This window comes from Onychomys torridus, chromosome X, assembly GCF_903995425.1.
Source record: "Onychomys torridus chromosome X, mOncTor1.1, whole genome shotgun sequence".
NCBI lineage: Eukaryota > Metazoa > Chordata > Mammalia > Rodentia > Cricetidae > Onychomys > Onychomys torridus.
Genome location: NC_050466.1, coordinates 28,472,408 through 28,492,018, shown reverse-complemented (window position 1 = coordinate 28,492,018; position 19,611 = coordinate 28,472,408). Strand labels below are relative to the sequence as shown.

At 39.9% G+C, this 19,611-nt stretch overlaps 1 protein-coding gene across 2 annotated transcripts in view; it reads right to left on the bottom strand.

Moving 5' to 3' along the window:
• Positions 1 to 76: 76 nt before the first annotated feature.
• Ocrl (OCRL inositol polyphosphate-5-phosphatase) overlaps positions 77 to 19,611 on the bottom strand; it is a 52,259-nt gene continuing 32,724 nt past the window's right edge. Inside the window, exons 16-20 of one of the 2 annotated variants that reach the window (XM_036174987.1) lie at positions 14,729 to 14,839; positions 13,968 to 14,133; positions 13,517 to 13,752; positions 4,360 to 4,383; positions 78 to 565 (exon numbers count right to left, since the gene is read on the bottom strand). In XM_036174987.1, coding sequence (XP_036030880.1) covers positions 368 to 565; positions 4,360 to 4,383; positions 13,517 to 13,752; positions 13,968 to 14,133; positions 14,729 to 14,839 — 735 coding nt within the window. In that variant the 3' untranslated portion in view covers positions 78 to 367. Of the gene's footprint in view, positions 566 to 4,359; positions 4,384 to 13,516; positions 13,753 to 13,967; positions 14,134 to 14,728; positions 14,840 to 19,611 lie in introns of both variants that reach the window. The other variant, XM_036174988.1, reaches the window with a different exon arrangement.

Genomic DNA, 19,611 nt, shown 5'->3' with positions numbered 1-19,611 from the left:
AGAGAGATCTGAGAACAGTACCTTCAATATGGTCAAAGAAAGTTCTTTCTTTTAGGGAATGAGTTGGGCATGGCTAGGGTTTTAGTATAGGATTTAAAAGAAAACTTAGTGCTATGTTAAAGAAATGGGCTTGAAGTTTGCTTCAATTTTAAAATTTGCAATTGGCTACAGGGCATCTAAAATAGGCATCAGACTGGAGTACTCAGTCGTTCAGGGCAAAGTGCATAAACAAGCCACGGGCATTTTCAGTTCTGGTCATGGCTCTGCGATCAAATTCTGAGTGTGGTCTCAGGTACCTACTTAGCTTATATGCTTCAGAGGTTGGACAGTGCAGCCACATGGAGGTTGCTTGGGACAGTGAAATGCACTATGCTGATGTGAAGCATTGTAATTTCCTATAGAATTTATATATATTCTGAAGTTTCAGGGAAGGTTTTCTCACACTCACCTGGTGACATGCATATCTGTATAAGTGATCTACTAGAAGCCAGATCTCCTTGGGGACCTGAAGGGGTCGCTCACTGGCACCTTCATCCAAGGGGACCATCTGCAGAAGGGATTTCTCCTAACAGATGAAAAGGGATGAAAATCAAAGGGGCCTCAGGATAAAGAGATACATTTCTTTCAAAATCTGCTCAAGTAGATACAATGTGATCTTTGTCTCTTATGCTTTTGTATTTTTTTTCTCACAAGAGACATGCACGTTCAGTAGGCACTCTGTAATGATTCCAGTAGTTAAACAATCTCCTTCCCCAAATGCTTCATTCAATCAGTAAGCATATTATTTGTGCTTATGGTGTGCATCCTATGGATGCATTCCACATTCTGCAGTGAGAACCAGCATGGCAGAATATCATACAGTCACAGTAGAGTCTACACATGACTAGTAGCTGGACCATGAAATCACAGTTGTTAACACGGCACCTTGAGGGGCCGTGCTTATACTCGGGTTTCAGTTTTTTCTATGCTACCTCTCCTTCGGCTCTCACCACAAATACTACTGGGAGTTCTCATTGTTTCTTTAAGTGAACTGATTTGGTTCTGAGGAATTAAAGACAATTCTGCACATTAGATGCACAAATATGAACTTGATCCAATTTTCTAATCATACTCCAAAATCCAAAATTAATAACCTGGAATATAATAGCAACTGAGGAGCTAGAATACCATGAACACTCAAGGGTCTACTTCCAGTAGTTATTATTTCTATTAATAGCTCAGCAAAATTTCTAAGGGCTATTATTTGTTTTACCTACCTTTCTATTGTTAGAGTCTTCTGAAAGAATATAAGACAAAAATCCAGAAGTGACATATATCAGACAAATAACTAAATTCAAAGCGTAAAATAAACTCAATTATCTCCCAACACTCAAAAATAAATGTTAATTTATCTTAGGTTTATAGATTCAAATATAAAGCATATGGAAAATATATCCAAAATAGGCTAAAAGGGCATTTGAAGGCAGCCTCAGAAGAACCCCAGTGGAGAAAGCCATGTTCAGCTTTTAGCATCTGCTTCTTTTTGCCACCTCTAATACATTATATATTGTCAACTTTTCAGCTTCTTGCCTGACACTGTTCTACCTATAACCTCCAGCCATATTGCTTTAAGAGAAAGAAAACAACATATCACTATGCTCACAGGGACCACATAACTCCAGCAGCATCCACATCTTTTCTTAACATGGTACTCTTTAATAAGCACCAACGAACTTTCTGAGCTGCTGCAGGGAAGAGAAGGGAGTAGTGATTGCTGGTTACTATTTCAAATCTCTCTATGGATCTATTTTCACATTCATTTTCTTTCTTTCCCTGGGATTTTATGTCTCGATATTCATATTCTACATAGTTTCTCTAACTTCAATTTGTGACTCACCCATGGACTCCATTCCGGTTGAATGTATTACATGCAGGCATCCAAACACTTCATAATGCACTCTACTAACTTTCTGGACCAAACAGAACTCATGCAGATTCTTTAGCAGATGCCTCCAAACTTACCATATATAAATTATTCATCATTGACTCAAAAAAATCTGACATCCAACTAAAGGTTTTTCCTGTCCTGAGGCATTAAGACAACACAAGGTACTGTCTAACTGAATAGACAGAACATGGACTGCCCTTAACAGAGAAGAGCTAAGAAGCAAAGATGTCTCAAGCCTTAGTGGTTTAAAAGGTTAATAAAATGTCAGTAGGTTATATAAAGCATCTACAATCCACTTCCAAATTCATGTGTGATAATAGGAAATGTCACACTTGTGACTCTGAAGTCCAGAAAAGGATACAGTAAGAAAATGGGGAAAGAATATTTACAAAAAATGTTCTGCACATTATTGTGAACTCTGATGTTCAAAGGGGAACCAAGACACTCTGCCTTCTTTCAACAAGACATACTCTGCCTTATAAGCCTATACTTTGTAATCTTAATACTAGTGGTTAAAGAATCTTCACCTTCAAAATGCATTCAACTCCACCCAATGGGAAGATCCCTCAAACATTCTATGAAGAACATGCTGTGGAATGTCTGTTGAGCTCCTGCCCTGCATCTCCAGCCCTGAGGAAAGCTTGGCATGGAAGAGGCTGTGAGGTACTGCAGTAGGGCACACCACTTGAGAGTCACAAAACAGTACACCCACACTTTATACTCTGGTGCTCTGTGGCAGTGGGACTTTTCATAGTATTTTCTGCCTTTCTGGCCTTGGGCCTTTGCTGATAGAACACAGAAAATATCTTTCTCTGTCTAAAGATTAGATGAATTATGATTTTCCTCCATCTATGCTTTAGCTCCACAATTCTACTCTATACTCTTGTTTCTTGACTATAGCTGGATATTCTTGGAGTAATTAACCACTATTATCAAGACCCCCCCCCCATCACTCCTTGTTGTATGTATGGTCCATGTGGATGCATGTGGATGTGTGTATATGCAGGCCAGAGGTTGACATCAGTTGTCTTCCCTCAGTCTGTCTCCATTTTATTTTAGTTTTTGAGACAGGTTCTCTCACTGATATGGAGCTCACTGATTCTATTAGACTGGCTGGCTATTGAGCTTCAGAGACCCACCTGGTATCTGTTCCCCAGCACCGGCATTACAGATGTGTGCTACTGTACCTGGCTCTTTTGTTTACACTGGTGTTGGAAATCTGAACTTGGGCCCTCATGGCTGCATGACGACAAGTACTTTTGTGGTGATATACCGTGCACCCTAATACACTTGCCTGAGGATCCAAGGACAGAGCCAGCCACTAGATCAGACATAGAGGCCAGGCAGGGTTGGCACACACCTTTAATCCCAGCACTTGAGATCTCATGCCTTTGCTTGGGAAGCACACACGCCTTGAATCCCAGGAAGTGATATGGCAGGGCAGAGAAAGGTATAGAAGGTGTGAGGAAACAGGAATTCACTCTTTTTAGGCTGAGGATTTGGTAGAAGAAAGAACTAGTGGCTGGCTGCTCTGCTTCTCTGATCTTTCAGAGAAGCTTTCAGCTTTCACCCTGATATCTGGCTCTAGGTTTTCTTTTTTAATTTTTATTTTATTTTTATTAAAAGACTATGTAAGATTTGAACAACAGACTTTACTGACTGGGCCATCTTCCCAGTTTCCAGATCACTATTAATGCAACAGGAATAGCAATTTTTGGTTTTATTATCATTGGAATCAGGGGCAGCTAAACAGTATCCTCCAACTCAGGAGTTTTCAGGTAAGATATATCAAAACAAATCTGGGCTAGAGATCTAGCTTCATGGTACAGCACTTGTCTGGAAATTAAGAAATGCAAATGTAGCTGGGGTATAGCTCAATGGTCTAGCATGTGTAAGGCACTAGGTTTCATCCCTTCCAATACACACACACACACACACACACACACACACACACACACACACACACACACACACTGATGGCTAGAAATGTAGCTCAGTTGGTAGAATGCTTATATATCATCTATTATAAGGCTCAAGTTTGATTTGCAGGACTGCATAAAATGAGTGCTATAATCCCAGCACTGGGGAGGTGGAGCCAGGATGATAAAAGAAATCAAGGTCATTCTTAATACATAGTGAGTTTGAGGCTAGCCTGTAATACACAAGACCCTGTCTCAAAAAAAAAAAAATCTGTACCCTTGAGTTTTATTTCTTTTACATACAGAGTATCAACAACTTATCAGATAAATAAACATCGTTCTTGTATTTTGAGCATACTTCAAGACACCTGGCAGGACATCAGGGCTTATTAGGGAATTCTCACCAAGTCAGAGGCCTCTGATATGAGAATGCTTAGGGACATTTCCAGGGACCACAGTTAAGTGTTAATCAGGCACAAGGAAACCTTCATTAGCACCAATGGATTGAATTACCTTTTCTAGGAAGCTGTCTTCTTCCTGAGAGCAGAGCAGGAGAAAAGTCATTGGCAGATAGACAATGATCAGAGTTAATTTACAGAATTAGAAACAGTTCAGTATTAGAGCTTGCTAGCTTGCTAGACACATAGGTTTTTAAAAGCTCCAAATCCATCAAATGATGAACACTGAAAACAGAACACATTCTCTACATGCAAAGTTCTTTGTCTTGCATAGTATATTATTATATAGTTCGCTGAAGTTATCACTCAAAAACCATCCTTTTACAGGCCTTGACTTCTGTGCCCCTGGGAAGCTGTCTGAGGATCTAGTCAAGCTTGGTGCTGTGTCTTCCTGCTTCTCTGCTGTCACGTGCAGCTCTTACCACATCCTGATGCTGCCTCCGTGGAAGAACTTGGCTGCTGGTCTGAGAGTGAGCACTCAGAAGCAGGGGATAAGCTACCCCTTTTTATTGCTGTTCTCATCCCGACTAGTCCCCGGAATCTCCAAGAGCCTCCAGGAACTTTTTCCCTCTCCCAGTACCCACCCACCTCCTTCCTTGAAGGCCTATAGACTCCCCATGAATATCTACAATGTATCAGCAGCCGTGCAAAGGGTTTATATATGATGTCACTTTATCTGCACATCAATGTGAAACATTATTCCCATTTTACAGATGAAGAAATTGAGGCTTTGAGAGATTAAATTATATGCCCAAGGTCACACATAGGTAATAAGTGACAGAATCAGAACTGGAACCCAGATCTGACTAACCCTATTCATTATCACTCTACTCATGTAGACAGAAAGGACAACACAAGTGCTTCCTAGATAGAGAGGCAGGGGAAATCTGTGACAGTACTATAATCAGCTAAGAACAGTGAGAAATGCTATTCACAAGGCAGCATGGTTAATACCAAGAGTATAGGTACTGATGTAAGACAGGTCTTGGTACAATCCTCCTTCTTCCTCTTACTGATTGCTCAAACAATTTACCAAACTTCATATTGTCTCAGTGTCTTCAGCTCTGAAGCAGGTAAAATATTTTCTCATAGGGACAGTGAAGCAATCTAAAGTTAGGAAGACGTGGGGTACACTGTCCCGGAGACTCTCAACTGGACTCTTCCCGTTCCCATTATAGACCACTGAGAAAATCAAGTATAAATCACATCTCAGGTCTGGTAGCTCTAAGGAGAACGCTAAGTCTTCCTGTGAGAGAGCAAGGATGCCTGCAGTGGGAGTGAGTATGTATGTCTTCCCTAACATTCCAAGTGATAATCCTGAACCAATTTCCCCGAGTTGTTGTTATACATGACAATGAGGGGTTTTAGTATTGTTAGATACATTATGAATTGAACATGACTTTCCAAGTTTATCTAAATGTAAATACCACGTGAAACACAGCAGTCCGAGTCCTAGTAATAGTACTTAGAAGGTACACATTGTTCTATCATTATGATACTTGTAAATGTAAACTTGATTCTGAGTGCCAGCCATCTAATTTAACAAAAGTTTGTACTCCAACATTTTATTAAGTTTAGAAATACTTTTTTTGTTTATTTTTTGAGACAGGGTGTCTCTGTGTAGCTTTGTGCCTTTCCTGGAACTCACTCTGTAGCCCAGGCTGGCTTCGAACTCATAGAGATCCTCCTGCCTCTGCTCCCAAGTGCTGGGATGAAAGGCATGCGCCACTGCCACCCAGCTAGAAATACTTTTTAACACATCTGACAGACTTTACATTTGTCTTCTGATGAACATGAGACACATGATATACCAAGCAAAATGAAGCAAGGATTTTATGTCAGTGTAGGCCCTGAAAGAAGTTTCCTTTGATTGGCGACCATCTACCAGTATAAAGGGCTATATTAAATATCTTCTAAGGAGAACAGTGACCAATAAGGACACAGAAAGGAGAAAGATGTAGTTGGGCCCTGACCCTGGTTTCCAATTGAGTCTGGTCCTCCCTGGTCTCAGAATTTACAACGTGATATTCTCAGAATTCATATGTACAAGTTTCCAATACATAGCCGCATGTACTTAAACAACAACAACAACAACAAGGAAGCCGCACAGGATTTTATTTTGTGTCAGCTGGCAAACCTTCTACTACTGAGCCACATGTGAGCCCTTGATTCATAGGATTTGGAGGAAGGGCTATAAGAAATGGAAGTAAGCCAGGTGCAGAGCTGCAGGCCTGTGATGACAGTTACTCAGGAAGTTCGCGTGGATGCAGGCGTTCAGGGCCAGTCCGCACAACATAGCGAGATCTGGGTTCTAAGCAAAGGCCGAAGAGGCAGAAAGAAACAAGTGCTCTGAAAGGTTAAATGACAAGGTGGCTGGGAAGACTTTACTCATCTTGTTTGTGGGGAGCATAAGCTACCTAGACCATGTTGAGAAAAATGTCAAGAAACAAAAGGTGGCACTGACAACCTAATGAACCTGGACTGTCTGCAACAGGCATGCGGGGGCCGCTCACTGCCTTTGAGCAAGGAAACCATTGCCCCCACCAGAGCAGTATTACAGAAAGTTCAATCTGCTAGAGCTGCATAGGAAAACATGAAGTGCAGAAACAAAGGGCAAGATGAAATGGCTATCAACACAGGTCAAGAGGGAGAAAAACACCTTAAAATGAACATGGGAGCTAGGGAGTGGTGGTGCACCCCTTTAGTCCCAGCACTTGGGAGGCAGAGGCAGGCAGATCTCTGTGAGTTCGAGGCTAGCCTGGTCTACAGAGAGAGTTCCAGGGCAGGCAAAGCTACACAGAGAAACTGTTTCAAAAAGCCAAACAAACAAAAACTAACATGGGGGCCCATGAAAGAGCTCATCAAGTAATGGCGTTTACCACCAAGCTTGATCACTTAAGTTAAATCTCTGGAACTCACATGGTAGAAGAAAAGAACCAACCTCACAAAACTGTCCTCTGACCTCTTACATGTGTGCCTTCATATGAATGCATAAGCTAAATCAGCCAGTGAATCAACTTATTTACAAATATGAGGCCTTGGAGAAGGCTCACTTGATGTAGGTGTACTTATGCAGATCTAGTTCAATCCCTGGATCCTACATGGTAGGAGAGAACCAACATCCAAGAGTTGTCCTGACCAACACACATGTGCTGTGGTACAGGCATGTCTATCCAAGTATAGACACATACACACACACACACACACACACACACACACACACACACACACGCACATACACACACACACACACACACACACACACACACTCATTAAAAAATACTGGAATGGGAAAATATATATATTTTAAAATAGTGGTGGCCAGGTAGTGTTTCTTAGTGGTAGAATGATTATCTACTACTAAGGCATGAATGAAGCACTGGGTTCCACCCCCAATACTATAAACATAAGAGAGAAAATTCTAAGAGTCAAAAAGACTGATTTAAAGGCAACCAGAGAGACAGCAAATTTACATGAAGAGCTTATTCCTCTGGTGGCTGGGATGATGGCTCAGTGCTTAAAGCATTTGCTACATAAGTGTGATGGAGTTCAGATAACCAAAACCTACTCAAATGCCAGGTGAGTGTGGTGGGCCACGTATAATTCTAACCTTGGGAGATATGAGAGCTTCAGGAGAAGCTGGCCAGCAAGACTAGCCAAATCATTGAGATCTGGGTTTGACTGAGAGACTCTGCCTCAACAAATAAGGTAGGAGACAGATGGAGAATGATGCCCAACCTCAAGCTCGGGGCTTCACACGCATGTGCATACAAATGCACACATACACAAATATGCATACGCACACATGCACATCACATACACTTGAAAGTGGAAAAAGGAAAATATACAGCAAGTTTACTTTTCTGGATGTAGGCTTAAAGAAAACAAATGTAAATTATGCTTAATTCAACACTAGTCTGAATTTTGAAACTATAGTTTTAAACCTTAGTTAATCTCCATTAATAAAATGTCACTCATCCTGGAGTTCAGTGGACTTGAAAGGGTACTTATATAAGGCTCTGTAGATCTCATTCGAAACAGGAGCCTATTTCAGGACGTGACACATAACAAGTATAATGAAAATCATTCCTAACTCCAACATTTACCCTAAGAAGAACGTTCTCAGTAGTGAACGTAGCTAAAACAATATAAAAGAGTTATTTACAAAGAGAAGATTCAGACGGACAATACTGAGGACTAAACCCAGGGCCTGGGGGTATGTCAGGAAAGTGCTCTACCACTGAGCTGCATCTCCAGCTCCCCCAGCCCCTCTTAACTTTTTACATGGCGATGAGGCTTGTTAACTTTCTCAAGCTAGCCTTGATCTTGTGATCCTCCTGCCTGCAGCCTTCCAAGTAGCTGGATAACTAGAAGGTTCAAATTTAAGAATAACTAAATGGAAATTGAAGTTCTCAGAAGAAGTAATTCATATGAAATATATAGAAGAAACAAATCATACATGTAACAGGACAAGAAAGGAACAATTAGATCAGCAAGATAAAGCAAACACAGAGTAAGGAGAACACTGGTACTGAATCACCAAGTTCTTATCTCAGACTTTATAGCCTTCTCCTCATTGACATTTTCTCCACCCATCTTTCATCTTTTCCATGTTTGTACTTGCAACCAAAACCCTTAACCAGTTCTGGAACGTCAAGCCTGGTCTCCTTTCTATTAGCTCATTCTATGTGCAACAGCAGAAGGTTCCTTCTAATATGTCAACTTACAATCTTGTAGTAGTCCTCAAAGTCTCCTGAAGGTTCTAGATAATCTCTGGCTTATGCATAAGTATATCTCTTGATTTTGAGACCATTGCCTACCCCTATACTACAGAACCAGTTTCATGTATTATAATCTGACCCTTCTCCTTTTCCAGGGAAATCTTAGAATTTTCCCATCCATTGTCACTTTTCTCTGATTTTGCATCCTTTATTCAAGGTGCTCCTTACTTCTAGAAGAATCTCTCAGCCTATACCTAAATACATGTTTGTTTCTTAAGTACTCAGATTTGACTGGAAACATGCCTATGGTCAACTCCAAATCACTTTTATAATCTACTTTATTAATATGTATTGAACATATTTCTAGATCATGTTAATATTACAAGCATCAAATATCCATTAAGACAAAAATAGGCTGATTCTGAGATTGATTTTGACAGAGATTGCCTGGTGAATCGATAAGCTTTTATAGCACACAAGGGCTTGAGTAACTGTGTAAGAAAGGAATCTACTGTGAATACAAATTACAATCTCTGTAACATTCACTTTAAATCATTTCCCAAAATATTGACTTAACCTAAAATAGTGAACAGTAGCCAGTAAAGATCACTAATATCGAAATTATCTCAAACAAAACATTCTATTAACCATGACTTAGAATTTAGCTATATTTTGCATGCAAGTATACTTTCCTGACCACTAAATTACAGAAACTCACATAATCTCCATACTACTTTATATGCAGCATGTAATAAATATTGATGATTATTTGCTAGTTAACATGTTAGTTTATAAATCAGAGAAATGGAACTTTGTTCTGAAAAAGAACATAAATAATTACAACAGCAAATAATTCTCATCTTTTCCCTCTTAACCTAACCCCAACAACCCTAGTTGTAGAATATTATTGAAAATGGTTGGAAGATCAAAAAGATTCATATCAATTATCTCATTGTGCATTTGGCAGGAAGCAGATGTAACCTAAGAACCTTCCTGAAACAGTACATGGAAACAAAGCACATGCACTGAACTCAGTTCTGCCTTCACCGTGAATTTACAGCACACACTACAATAGTACTAAGGGCACTGTCTCATGGGCTTGGAAATAGCCCATTGGGTCCTGGAAAAGTATGAGTGAACACGAGTCCTAAAGAAGTATTTCAGAGTCAAAACAGGCAGAAAGGTGTTCAGAAAGGGAAGTGATTATTTTAGATTCCTATTTACTGCCTCACAAGACGGATAATTTCCTTATTGGTGAGATACAGTAATTTAATAATACTGAAATGCAATAAACCACGGAAAGAATGAGAACCCTACAGTCTACAAGATAAGAACTTTCAAAAGAATAAATGATGATCATGCACGCATAATGTAATAAAAAGTCATTATGTAATTACAAATGACCAAGGTTCTATTTCTTTAACCCTGAGTCAATTATGTCCTAAAAGAGCTCAGAGGGCCCTATACAGAGCCACTGATTCTTCTAATGATTTTGTCTACTCTCTATTTATGGACGTGGTCGAATTGCCTAATAATATATTTTATGTACAGGAAGACCCTTTAAAGTCGGTTGAGCCTTCTAGTCACTCCCAGAATATGGAAAAATTATGGTCAGGCTACTATTATGCTGCCACTGATTTTGATAAAAATAAGCCATGGTCGAGTTGATAGGAAATCAAAAGTAAAGAGAGGGTATACAAGGATAAGTTAAAATAACAAGAAGAAATGGCCAAATTTAGGAAATAATAGACCTATGCCTAGGCAACTAAACTAGACTCTTAAAAAGCAAATGACAATAAAGAATGGGAATGGGGGGTTCAGTGGGGGGTCTGGGGAGTGGGAGGAGGGAGGACAGGGGAATCCATGGCTGATATGTAAAATTAAATTAATTATAAAACAAAAATATTTATTAAAAAGAAAAAAGAAAAAATGGAGAATTGCTCTACTATGAAAAATACAACAGTAACTTTAGCATATATATGAATATATGTATGTAACATATACAAATATGCTATACTGCATGAACCAAGATTGCATTTTTGTTTTTAAAAATCTATAAAAGACATTAATAGAACAACTGGAAAAATATGAATATAAAGGAGATGCTACATGGCATTGTGGACTGCTGTTTTCTGAAGTACAATAATAGTGTTGTGTGTATGTAAAAGTTTGTCCTTTTTCTTAAGAGAAACAGGCTGAAGTGTTATAGTGTCGAGCTGATATAGTGCCACTTAATTTTAAATGGTACTGAAAAGTGTGTGTGTGTGTAAGTCATATGGGAGTTCACTGTATTATTCTGTTTTTTTCTTACACATTTGACATTTTTCATAAAAGGAAGGAACAGGGGTAGAGAGATGGCCCTGCAGTTAAGAGCACTTGTTGCTTTTGCAGAGGAACTGAATTTGGTTCCCATTACCCAGATAGTGGCTCACAACTACACAGTTCTAGAGGAGTCCAACACCCTCTTCTGGCCTCTGTGGGTAGGCATGGCACACACATGGTTCACAGACATGTGTACAGGCAACACACACACACACACACACACACACACACACACACAAAACAAAAAACGTTTTCAAAATATTAAAGATAATAATAAAGTAACAAGCAGAAACAAAGAAAGCTAGGAAATAGTGTTTGGGATAAAGTAGAAAAAAAATCACGCATTACAGGTGAAACATAAAATTTGAAAAATAAGTATGGTGGTAGGCTCCATGCCCAATAGGAAACGGCCAAAACAAAATGAACCCAATGGTATTTTTGTAGACTTTTTGTCTCATATTGCTTTGTTTGGGCATTTTTTTTGTCCTACTGGCCTTTTGCATGGTTTCCCATCTTGTGTTTTTATAGTTTTTGTTTGCGTGCGAGTGCATGCCCATGTGTGTTTCTTGCGATTTTTTTCCTTTAAAACAATTCTAGTTTGTTTTTGTTTGCCTCTTTGTTTGCTTTCTACAATCAGAGAGAAAGAACGGGTGTGGAGCTGGGTGGGTGGGGCGGGAAGGCTCGGGGAGGAGTTGGGGGAGGGGAACTGTGATCAGACTACATTGTATAATTTTTTTTTTTCAATACAAAAAGGGAATATGGTGGTAGAAGAAAAACAATTACGAGAAATACCAGACTGGCAGGATATAAATTTCTGTAGAAAATGGTTTTCTTTCAAACACAGGCAAAACCTTCCATCATGAGAGCTCTATGGAAACAAATAAAATTCCAGTGCTGTAATTTGCTCTGAGTCACAGGTGCAACAGTTCCATGGCAACGGCACAGATACAAGGAGCAGGCTGCTGCTGCTGCTGCTCTAACCCTTCCTGCTGGATGCTACAATCACTAGCTCTGCCCAGGCCTAAGCACCAGTGTGATTTTATACAAATGATGATATTTGGCTCTTCATTACATTTGGTTAAAAAGAATAGATAAGAATAAACTTGTAGTCCAACCTGTACACAAATCCAACAATAGTTTCATTTATCAGAAAAGTCTTTAATAGGATGAACTTGTCATTAAATCACGTTTCTACTGAAAATAATATACTTTTTCCACTTAGGAATATAGATATGATATCATAACTTGGCTTGGGAAAGGGGAGGAAATATTTCTCTTTTCCTTTCTTGAGTCATATTAAGTGAACAAGGCTCAGTGTGCATTATCTACGGGCTGAGTTTGCTTCTCAGTTGGCAGAGTGCCTGCCTAGCATGTATGAAGCCCTGGCTTTGATCCCCAGCACTGCAGAAACCAGACATATGGCGTATACCTGTGAGCCCACACTGGGGAGGTGGAGACAGGAGGATCAGAAGTTTAAAGTCATTCGTAGTTGAACAGGAAATTTGAGTCCAGCCTGGGCTACCAAAGAAAAAAGCTTCTGGAATATTAGTAAAATGTAGATTCATAGGCTTCATATCTTAAGATTCTGTTCCCAATGGTGGATGGGGATAGAGACCTCTACTTGTAGTAAGTACTCCTAGGGTCTATGATGCAAGTTTGGTAAGTTTCCATAACAACTTGCATTCTCAAAATCAGCAGCAAAGTTTGATTTGATATAATGTAGGGAGGGTTACTGGAGTAGAAGTCAGAAAATCCGGGTGGTAGATCTGTCACTAACTTATTGGACTATGGGCAACTGAGTGCCTCTGGGCCTCAATTTTCTTATAAGCATAATGAGGATAATACTGCATGGTGCACTTGCCACATCTAGCATACATGCCAATTTATGTGAAAGAATATGATGAGCTTAACAAGCATCATAGCTTTGAGAGAGCCTTTGATCTTATTTGAGAAGTATAATATATTATCTACTATAGTTAACGACACATTAGCCTCTTCTCTTCCCTTTCCAGCTTAATTGAATTAAAGTAGTGCTAAGATAAAGTGACATTTTTCCGTATCATTTGTCAGTTCCCCTGATCCCAGAAGAAGAGAGAAGGCACAGAAATAATGGGGACAAAACATGCAAATTAAATGTGAAGATGGTTTATGTTTTAGGGCACTTCTCACCAAGTCTATGAGTTTGGTGACAGGAACTTCTCGGATTGGCCTTTTCATTCGACACAAAGCCTCTAAGGATGTACCAAAGCAACTCGGGAGGTAATTCCCACTGATGGTTAAGAAGTAATCTTTGCCGCGATCCAGATGAAGGACGAGAATATCTTCAATCTTATCTTCACCAGAGTTCAGGATGGTTACAGAGTCTTTGCTGACGTATACATCAAGGGAAATGTCCACTGTCTCATCTGAAATGAAAGAGATGGTGCATTGTAGCACAGAGCTTCCCAGTGGAAAAATCAACTGGCCTCAAAAACCAAAAGCAAAACAAGCACAGGGGAGAGATGGGACACAAAGAGCTATCCCTGATAGAAAGACGGCAAAGTGAGAGAGCAGTGGTTAGAGAACTAGAAGTTAAGCCAAGGTGGTGGCAAGCAGAGGCAATGGTAAAGGGAAAACTCACTTGGCTCCAAGTAGCCCTCAAAAGGTTCAGCTCGAAGCCATGGCTTGCAGTATTGGCTGTCATTAAGTTTAGGGATGAAAGAAAAATGGCAGGGAACCTGTCCATTGTTGCTGATCTGGAACTTCTCCTTTTGCAGCTGCCGAAACTTCACATTCTCAAACACAAACTGGGGAATAACAGACAGACACAACCATGCATCACTAGTAGGGGAAGTAAGTTGGATTATTCATAGACAGTATGAATCAAGAATAAGGTAATTATTAATCAGATGTGTAACTACTACATATATTCACAGACCAAGACAACTTCCTAGCATTGCCTTTCATACATTATTTAGCTAACACCAGCAGAAAAGGTGTTAGGTAACTTTTGACCCTGTTCAAGGCTACTCGGATTGTTCCAGGGATCCTGAGATGAAATGATTGTGGCCCAGCATGCTAATTCTGTGACTAGGCTCTGTTCCCTCAGACACATGAACTGAGTGCCAAACAAGAGTAACCAATATGAGGGCCTCTGAGCTGGGAGGTGCTGCTTTAAGAGCTCATCATGTATTAACTTGTGTCCAGAAAAGCGAGCTGTATCTCTGAGAGGGTAAGACACTTCATGTGCTCCTCCATCTACCAAACTGCAAAGCTGACACCAGAACAGAGATAGCCTGCCACCAGTGGAGATGCTGACCTTGATGTATCTTCAAGTGTCATACTTTCCTTTGTGTTAACTAAAAATGGACAGCAAATAGGAAGCTGTGTAGTTCTGCTCACCTCTCTCCTGCTAAGTTCTAATGAAGGAAGGAAGTCATTTTCCATTCTGTCCATAATGCGTACGATATCTTCAAAGACCTTCCGATACCTCCGCTCATCCACAACTTTCACCTAACCGGAAAGAAGGCACCATTTTCAGTTCCACAGGCTCCTAGCTCAGCTCCATCAGAGAGTATCTAATAATTTCAAACTGGGCATCATGGGAACACCTCAAACTAAACTGTAGTATAATCAACATCCTCAAAAACTTTAATATCCTGCCTTATCCATAACTTTCACCTCAAAGGAAATAGATTTTTATTTTAGGTAATCTTAACCTTTCTATCTTTAAGAGTCTCTAATGAATTTTAAAAGCCACTAAAACAAACTAAAATAATAAGCATTATTAAAAAATACACTTTATGGAAAAGAAAGTCAATTGGCTAAATTTCTGGAAAAGTACAATATCTAAGATGTTTGATAACAGTACATATCTAGGAAGGATTTTTCCTTGCTCCATTATTAATGATCTGACAGTGGAGAAAATGAGATAATTGTAGTAAAAATGATTTCTTGCAGTGTGTAAAATGACAGTGCTAAAATGCATCCTCTGCTATTTTTAACAAGCATAAAGTAGTGAAATTGTAGAAGATATGATCAAAGCATTTAAATCCATTAGTTGCTATGCACAATAGCAGGAATCAGATAATTGCTCAGATTACATACCAGGGGAGGTATAGTGTCAGTAAATGGAGCCAGGGACCATTTTAGAAAAAGGCCACCACAAAATGTCCTGGCCAAAAACCATGACAACAGACAAGTCAAGAAAGTTTCTAGGTGACACAGCACTTCCAACTTCCTGTTACAGCTGTATTTTTTTAAAATATTAAAACTTCATGTAAACTAATGTTACCATTTAGCATAAGTAATATAACATATCATTGTTATGTTTGAGGCATCACTTTCCTTTTTATATAAAGTATAAAATTCCATAAAAATCCACATTAAAAAAGATTCACGTATACAGCAAAGGTTCTGAGGCAGATGTGGAAAACAACTAAGCTATACAGACTAGGGAATTATTTTTTAAAACACATTGGAGCTTGGCCTGGTGTTTGGCTGTGGATCTTTGCATCTGCTTCCATAAGTTACTGTATGAAGGTTCTATGACGACAGTTAGGGTACTCACCAATCTGATTACTGGGGTAGCCAGTTCAGGCACCTTCTCTACCACTGCTAGTGGTCTAAGATGGGGTCATCCTTGGGGATTCCTGGGAACTTCCATAGCACCTGGTTTCTCCCTATCCCCATGATGTCTCCCTCTATCAAGGTATCTCTTTCATTGCTCTCCTACTCCATCCCTGTTCCAGCTCGACCATCCCGTTCCCTTATGTTCTCATCCCCCATCCCTACCCTCCATGGTCCACCCCTCATCTCCAGTTTGCTCATGGAGATCTCATCTATTTCCCCTTCCCAGGACAATCCACGTGTCCCTCTTAATTTAGATCAACAGCAGTGGAGCCTGTGTGGGACTGGACTAGGCCCTCTGCATAGCAAGACAGTGGTGTAGCTTGATTTTTTTAGGGGGCTCCCTGGCACTAGGATCAGAATCCATCCCTGGTGCATGAGCAGGCTTTTTGGAGCCCACTACCTATGATGGAGCCTTGAGAGAAGGGGAGGGGCTTGAACCTGCCTCTACTAAATGCACATCCCCATGGAAGGCCTTACCTTCTTGTAGGAGGGAATGGGGGTGGGTTGGGAGGGGGAGGCTGGAGGGGCGAGAGGAGGGAAGAGGGGAATCTTTGATTGGTATGTAAAATGAATAAAAAATTTTCTTAATTAAAAAAAAAAACAAAACACATTGGACCCATAACTTAAGAGAACTGTGAGATTGATCACTTAAGCCCCACAGTATGTAAGAATTAGGTTAAGATGAATCTTAAATTCTTACAAAATTTTGTAACTTTTTCAGAACTTTCAAGGCCACAGAAGTAAGGAATATTCTGAGAGTTGAGCAGTTCACCTAACTGGCTCATTGGCAAGATCTAGACTGCTATGTGGATCCTTTCAGAAAGACGAGGTAAGTAACAGACTCAAACTGGCTGACGTCTGAGATCACAGGTGCCCAGGCCTATTAATCACAATCTTGAGGTGTGGGGGTCATGGGTTCATCCTTTTTTCTCTTTAAAAAGTTCTCTAGGAAATGGGTATTTCCACTCAAGTCTGAGAGCCAGCACAACAGATCACAGAACCAAGTGCTGGGTGGGACACTGTATGTATCAGCAGAGCTTCATGTCAGACAGCCCGTAGCAAGTCTCTAGAAATTAACTGACAACAGGACAGTTGGCTCCTTTGTCCCAAGTCACTGGTGCTAGCGGTGGTGCACCAATGTGCAATGGAGTTTTAAAGCCTCTAATCATAGCTAGCCCAAGGCAGTTACTCAATAAAAGCAAACCTTTTCTCAGTGGATTAATACTACTTAATGGTCCATTAGGGTAATGGAGGGTGGTGGGAAGAATTTTACCACGTGATACATTAATTTCAGAAGAGGAAATTCCCAGCAAATTAGGAATTCAGTATAAAAGGAAAATCATAATGACTCAGAGAGAGATAATACTATATACTACAAGCAAATTTCAGATCAGCACATAGTATGAGACCACTTATAATACACACAAAACTATTAGGCAGAAAGACATATACTGAAGCCTAGCATGGATACAGGACATTTCTATCATCACAGAAAGTGCCAATGATGACACACGTCTAGAAAGACAAATATTCCTAAGTGGTGTTGGCCTGGCTAGGAAGTAAGGATTTAGGGGAAGTCTCAAGTGGGAGATAACAGTTACTAAAGAATCTCAGCCTTCTGTGTGATTTCTGCTTAGATCTCTATTTTAAAGAAAATGCACTCTTAATTTTTTCATTTATGTGTTTTGTGTGTGTATGAGCATGTGCCATGACACACATGTGGAGGTCAGAGGACTACTTCCGAAAGTTGGCTGCTTCTCTCTTTTCACTGTGGGATCAAACTCAAGTCATCAGGCCTGGTGACAGGTGCCTTTACCTACTGAGGCACCTGGCCAGCTGCACAAAGAGCTCATTTAAATTGCCGTATCATTTTAAATCAGAAACAGAGAACTCTATTAAAGATATACAGACATATAAAGAAGCCTTGTAAATTAAAAAAAAAATCTAAGTGGGAGTCTAGCAGTGATGTGTAGTATAAAAAATATTCCAAGGTTCTGAAGGCAAACACAGAAAAAAAATCCAAGCATGGCTGATTAAACCAAGGAGGCAAGTATTTAGGAAGTGATACCTTTTTAAAACAGATTAGGGAGATTCAAATGAGGAAAAGAGGATGTCCTGGAAGTACAAACCGGATTCCGATGGGGTAGCTTCTGAAGGCACGTTGAATCAGTACATTAGAACTATTAAAGCACCGTGGGGGTAGTGGAAAGACCACAGATGTAGGAGTTAAACAGACTTAAGCTTTGAATCTTAGCTCTCTTTCTAGCTGAATACTCTCAAGGAAGTCGTTTTTATGCTCCCTGGGTTTTTAGCTGCTCATCTGTAAAATGGGAAATATTTATGTGAGCACTGTTGTGGTAAGCAACCGACGTGGCACAAATTACCTAACACCATTTCTAGCACACAGATGCTAACTGCTGTATGTGGGACAGGGAGGGGGAAGGGGTGGGAGTGAGCACAGCTCAGTGATCTGGCATGTGTTTAGAAGGTACAAATCCCTGTGTTTGATTCCCAGCATCCCACTAAAAACAGCTATGCACACTGGAAAGAGAGAACCAACTCCTAGCAAGTTGTCACCTGACCTTTATAGATCACACAGCATGTGTCTCCCCACTAAAAATGTTATAAGAAACAAAAACAACTGCAACCCAAAAATGGATAAAAAAAATAAAGTTGTTGGTTGTCTTGAAAAATTTTAAATACACTTTAAGACCAAGAACTAATTTTGTTTCTCAAGAAAATGCCCTAAAGTCATTCTTCTTTAAAAGAGGACTAAGGGAGGGGGTGGGAGTGGAAAGATGGCTCAGTGGTCAGGAAAATTGGCTGTTATTTCAGAAGACCCTAGTTCAATTCCCAGCACCCACATGACAGCTCACAACTGTCTTTAACTCCAGTTCCAGGGGATCTGACACCCTCACATGGACATGCATGCAGGCCAAATGCCAACCTACATAAAATAAAGACAAGTAAATAATTAAAAAAAGCGGACTCAGGATAAGAGTAACCATAAAACATGGGTAACACCTATGTCAGCAGTTCCTGAAACTGACATAAACGAAAGTAATCTGTCCCACTATGCCCTTTGCATATTTGAACTCATTAATTCTTATGAGTAGGTCCCATTACCAGCATACTGTGTAGAGTAGACTGACACATAAGGATGTTAAATAAATTGTCCACAGTCTCCACAATTACAAAGTGGTTGACCTGGAATGCAAAACCAAGTAGTAGACTACCCAATTCACCCTAATGAGAATCACACTAATTATATCCTGACAGGTTACAAGACCACATATGTGGAAAATCCACAAGAAATAGTCAAAACACAAATCAGCAAGCCTTTAAGATAATTTGCACACTCATAACACAGCTAAAAATGGGAAAATGTAATCACAATAGAGGCAAAATATTCAGTAACTGGCTATAAATTCAGCCTAAGATGCAACCAAGTACAAAACAACATAATATCTAAGCTGTTTGGGAGGAAGATGCCACTGTAGTGGACAGGACTCTCTCTCTTTAATAAGTAGATCTGGTCCTATTCTGATGAGTCTGTGCCTACATGGCATAAAATACCTGTACATCAGAGACTTTTAATGACTGATTCTATTTCCTTAGGGGTTATTGGACTATTTAAATGGTTTATCTGGTCT